At 34.4% G+C, this 1,217-nt stretch overlaps 1 protein-coding gene across 9 annotated transcripts in view; it reads left to right on the forward strand.

Annotated features, from left to right (window-relative positions):
- Nucleotides 1–1,217, forward strand: part of LOC106883685 (chitin synthase chs-2) — a 132,240-nt gene that overhangs the window by 124,875 nt on the left and 6,148 nt on the right. For all 9 annotated transcript variants that reach the window (XM_052970375.1, XM_014934829.2, XM_052970376.1 and 6 more), the window contains one exon: nt 172–402. In XM_052970375.1, the coding sequence (XP_052826335.1) occupies nt 172–402 (231 nt within the window). The remainder of the gene's footprint in view (nt 1–171; nt 403–1,217) is intronic.

The following is a 1,217-nucleotide window of genomic DNA, read 5'->3' on the forward strand; positions in this document are numbered from 1 at the left end:
AAACTAGCTAATTGATTGACTGAACATTTAAGGGAATCAATAGTTCATTGGTTAAATACCAATCGACTAATAAAAAGAAAATAAAGAAGTAAAGAAATGTATTTATTATTGGCATAATGCCCCTCCCGAGATGCAAGATATTTTAAATTTGTTTTTCTTTGTTCTTTGCAGGTTCCACCATAATAATGATTACGGCTGGATTAGACATGGTGTTCGGAATAACTTTTGTAGTGCCTTCAATCTTAGTTTGTGTTATACTTTTAGTATATATGTGCATCTGTATGTTTGCTCCGTCGAAAATCCAAACTTATGTCACCATTCTCTTAATATTTATATTTGGCACTGCTATTTCATGTGTCTTCATAGGCGGTGCCGTCTATATTATCAAAGACATTATCAGAGGTAAGTTGTAACTTATGTGTGTGTGTCTCTATCTCTCTCTCTTTCTCTCTCTCTCTCTCGTACAAGTTAGTGTAGACTTAGGGGTAAGTTGCCTTAGAGTCTATTCTTTTCTTTGGTGAGTCCCTATTACTTACTTTGCAGCTACACGTCGTGTAAGCATGAACCACACAAGTCCAAATTCATCCCAATTCGAGATACACTCTCTTAATTTTAAGCAAAACCTTTTTTTTTTTATCAGTTCAAACACGATATAATGGAATAGTGTTATGACTGGGTGTCACTGGTTATTTAATTATTTTCCTCAATTAATTAATCAGGAACTCTTTTGTTTGCTTTTTTCTTTTAAAATGACTCTCAACTGGATAAGTTTCTCCTCCATGCACAGGACCAGTTATTTCCAGCAAGTAGGAATCACTGTAGAGCAGTTTCATGTTATTCACTGATGCACCAGCTTCAAAGACATAGTGCTAATAAACTATAAGCGCGAACACTAGAAAAGATGCCGTTGTATGTGGCTATAGTTTGGCATTGTCAGAACCCCCAAGTCTTGGAGCTAATTTAAGGATTAAGGAAAAAAAATTGGGACAAATTTCAGTTTTTGAAATATCTATTTACTTTCATTTACGTTCCACAGAAATGCGAACATATGATGGATTTGTTACAACGTCCAGAAAAATACCTTGGGTTATTTCTTAAGATTTTTTACGTTCTGAGTTTAAATCATGCTCAGGTGAACTTTTACCAGAGATTGAGCAAATATTTCTGTTGATTGCGGGCTATAATTTTTTCATTGTTCTTGTTTCTTCAACTCGAAT

This window comes from Octopus bimaculoides, chromosome 9 (assembly GCF_001194135.2).
Source record: "Octopus bimaculoides isolate UCB-OBI-ISO-001 chromosome 9, ASM119413v2, whole genome shotgun sequence".
Taxonomy (NCBI): domain Eukaryota; kingdom Metazoa; phylum Mollusca; class Cephalopoda; order Octopoda; family Octopodidae; genus Octopus; species Octopus bimaculoides.